Here is a 3,582-nt window from a genome sequence, read left to right as displayed (position 1 = left end):
GCCAGAGAAATGGCAAAGAGGGGCGCTGACTGCGCAGTCACTGTATTCTACTTTTCACTTCTGTGGAGTGGAATTGGTGTCAATTACGGGGTTAAGGATCCGGAACTCTAAAGAGAATGTTTTCTGTATTACTGTCTTCAAATCCCATTGCTCGAATGTCTTAGCACAGCTCTACACTGCTGAACCCAGAACTTCAGTCCCCACCAGCCTGCAGCCTCACATATGTGCAAACTGCTGCACAGCCGGCATTGTCTCACACTCCACTTCTAGAGATAAAGCGCTCCCCCTAGTGGCTAAAGTCACCAAGTTATGACCGCTACCTGGACTGAAATCATCCTGATTCGTTTCTAAGACTGAGACTCTTTCTTGAGAGGTTTTGCTAGTGAAATCACTGGCTCCTTTTGCTAGATATCAAATGTGTGAGCAAGTCAGAGGAGTCCTCTCTGATGTGCAGTTACCAGGTTCAGTGCAATAAAACAGGAAAGTAATTTGCCTCTATTAATAAACATCTATCCCCTGGCTTTGGAATGCATCTCCCCACAGTGAAAAGGCGGAGAACAATGCTAGATGCCAGCATGGCCCATCAGCTATCCTTGTGTTGCAGGCCTCGCTGGTAACGGACCAAGCTGCTGCCAAGTGAGGGACTCGTTCACTCAGACCAGGGGAGAGCTCAGAGCCATAACAGAACAGGCAGCCAGGAAGGGCAGCCTGTACCCCTTTCTGCGGAGAACACTGGCCTCTGAATCCTCCTCCCTCTTTCCACAGGAGGAGTAATAGGCTCCCTGAGCCACCAGAGATCTTTGTTTCCTTTGCTTTCTCTCTTCATGCCCCTCCCCATTCCAGTAGCCCTTCCTCCCCTCCTGCTCACCTCCCCGCCCCGTACCTGGTTTTCCTACATCAGAGATCTCAGGTGATAGCTGCATGTTGTTTGCTGGAGGAAAGATCATATGAATTTCCTTGTGATGAGCAGCACTATCATATGTTAGGCTGGAGAGAAAACTCTGCAGTTGGTGGATTTTTGCAGGGCCCAGGTTTGGGGAGGGGAAGTTTTTTTCTCACTTCCCCATCTGTCTGTGTCACTGTGACAAGCATTGTTATGCCACACAGCACAGTAATAATCAGCCTCATCCTCTGCCAGGACCCCGGAGATGGTCAAATAGGCGACGTTGCTGGATGTGTCTTTGGAACCAGAAAAGCGAGCAGGGACCCCAGAGCCCTGGCCCTTGCTGGAATCCGTATAGTAATACAGCAGGTATCGTGGAGAATTCCAAGGTTTCTGCTGGTACCAGTACACATAGTAGTCACTGATGCTGGTCCCACTGCTCATGGTGCAGGAGAGTTTCACAGTGTTTCCTGGGGACACTGATATTGAGGGCGGCTGAGTCAGCACAGGCTGTGAGCTAGAACCTGGGAAAAATAATGGAGAAGCCTGTGAACCCCACCGTGTCTGTCCCGGGCTGTTAGTGACACAGTTTACAAACTGGCATCACCTGTATCTTCAATGTGTATTGACCCCGCTCCCGCTGTTCTCACCTGTGCACCACGTCCCCAGCAGGAGGATGAGGGGAGCCCAGAGCATGGTGAGGAGATTTCAGGCCCTTTGTGGATAAAAAGCCAGATCCACTGAGAGTGCCCCACAGAACCTGTCCCTTATATTGATCCTCCTGAGTGTGCAGCATCCAAGCTCCACCCTCTATGCTAATTTGATCTTATATGATTCGCTCTGCTGACCAGAGAGATGGGTACAAGCCGGAGGAAACCATCCCTGGGTGATGAGATCCAGCTGTATAAGGTTGTTATTTCAGTTCTCGTCCCACAGTGACCACACTGCTAGGGTTTGCAAGGCATCCTTACAATGCAGCCATGTCAAACTCAAGGTCATGGCAGACTGCTCAGTGGGGGAAAGGAGTCTCTCAGTTCCCTTCACAAGCACTCAGATTGCTAGCCCTCTGGTAGCCTCCGTGGGCCGCTGCCACGAGGCACTACTGCCAACCCCAAGTGCTCAAACATCAGGAGTCTGCTGCCCAGAAGCAAGAGAGTGGCTTAAAATATTTGTGATTTGATAGGAGAGCTCTCATCCGCCCCTCCCCCTTTTCTCCCTCCGCACCTCACCCTGGGGTGACCCACTGTGCCCACATGGGATCGGTGTCTCCGCTACACTGAGAACTTGCTGACACGCCTCTGCGCTCCAGACCTGGCTCCTGAGCCCACTCTCATCTTGCACAGAATCTCGCTCCTGCATCTCAGCTCTTCGTGGTTCCTGGCTTCAAAGGCTCATGTTGGGCACAACTGAGCTCAGAGATCTTCCCTCCCAGTCGCTCTCCTGTCCCCATTCTCCCATCATCCCATAAATATCATATTAACTCTGGCACTGCCCTGGGGAAAGGTTATGTTCCTGAGGACCCTCCCCTGCAGTTTCAAAGCTTCCTACAGTGTTTCCAGTAGGACTCTCCTAACATTAAGCTCAGAAGCTGTAGATGGGAACCAGGTGTCTGGTTGCTGGTGATGTACGTGCAGAGCAGAATGGGAGCTGGGAAAGCAAAGAACTCAGTCTGCAAGAGATCATCCTGCACACTGAGAGGGGCTTGCACCATCAGATCCTAGGGCCGAGGTGAAGGTCTGTATTTACTTTTGGCTGGTTTCTCCTTAGAGCTGTTTCTTTTACAGGCACCTGCTTGGCCTGTATCAGCAGGGAGCAAATGTCATGAGAGAATTACCAAGAAAGGGACCTCTTGAGATACCCTCATGAGAGCTCAGTGAATGAAATTGGAGTGTGTGTGTTTCAAACAGGCTCCTTGTTTGGTGATGTCTGACTGCACCTGCTCCCCTCCAGTTCTCACCTGCTCCAACTAGCCCTTGCTGCCCACAGAGAAAGAAGGAGAATGGCGGAAATTGTTGTTGTGACTTTAAATCCAACCGAGTCTGTGCCTCACCCCGGCAGGTGTAGTCTGAAAGTTACTGTCTCCTGTTTGGTGTATTGCAGGTGAAGATTTCCCCCTCACGGTTAGAGCTACATGGTCACTTGCACTTACCCCAATCCGCACCTTTATCATAATTTCCAATTCTACTTCCTGCTCCCCCCATTCCAGGACCTTGGCTCAGACACCCAGGCCCAAATTTTCCTCCCTGCGCAGGCTTTTGAAAGTCCCCAGAAGTTGCTGCACATCCACTCAGCCAGCGGGTGTGAGCCTGATGAGCCCTTTGTTTCCCTACCGCGCTCATGTCATGCCCCTTCTTCCCGCTTCCATAGCCATTAACTCCCTTCCCGTCCCCCTGGACACTCCTACATTAGAAATCAGAGGTTCTTCTGACCTCTTTCTCTTTGCAGGAAGGAGTGGCAAGATCTTTGAATGGATCTAGGCCCTGATGTCACTTGAGTCTGTAACTTTAGCTGAATCTCTCCCTCTTCCCATGATGAGAATAGCGATGTTAACTCTTCTCTAGAGGAAGCTGACAGCTCCTCCTGCTGCAGAAGTGTAAAGAGGAGAGAGCAGGTATGAGAAAGTGGATTTTCTTGGGAGGAGCAGTTATTTAGGTGAAGTGTTACACTTCACACCAAACTCTGCACCGTGTGACTTCTGC

General features: G+C 50.8%; 1 gene segment (V, D, J or C); it reads right to left on the bottom strand.

Annotated features, from left to right (window-relative positions):
• Nucleotides 1-982: 982 nt before the first annotated feature.
• Nucleotides 983-1,619, bottom strand: LOC127034971 (immunoglobulin lambda variable 5-37-like). The segment is given in 2 exon segments: nt 983-1,407; nt 1,534-1,619. Coding segments are annotated over 2 exon segments (471 nt in total).
• Between the last annotated feature and the right edge of the window lie 1,963 nt (nt 1,620-3,582).

This window comes from Gopherus flavomarginatus, chromosome 15, assembly GCF_025201925.1.
Source record: "Gopherus flavomarginatus isolate rGopFla2 chromosome 15, rGopFla2.mat.asm, whole genome shotgun sequence".
Lineage (NCBI taxonomy): Eukaryota > Metazoa > Chordata > Testudines > Testudinidae > Gopherus > Gopherus flavomarginatus.
Note: the sequence above shows the minus strand (reverse complement) of the source record. Positions and strands in the feature narration are given on the sequence as shown.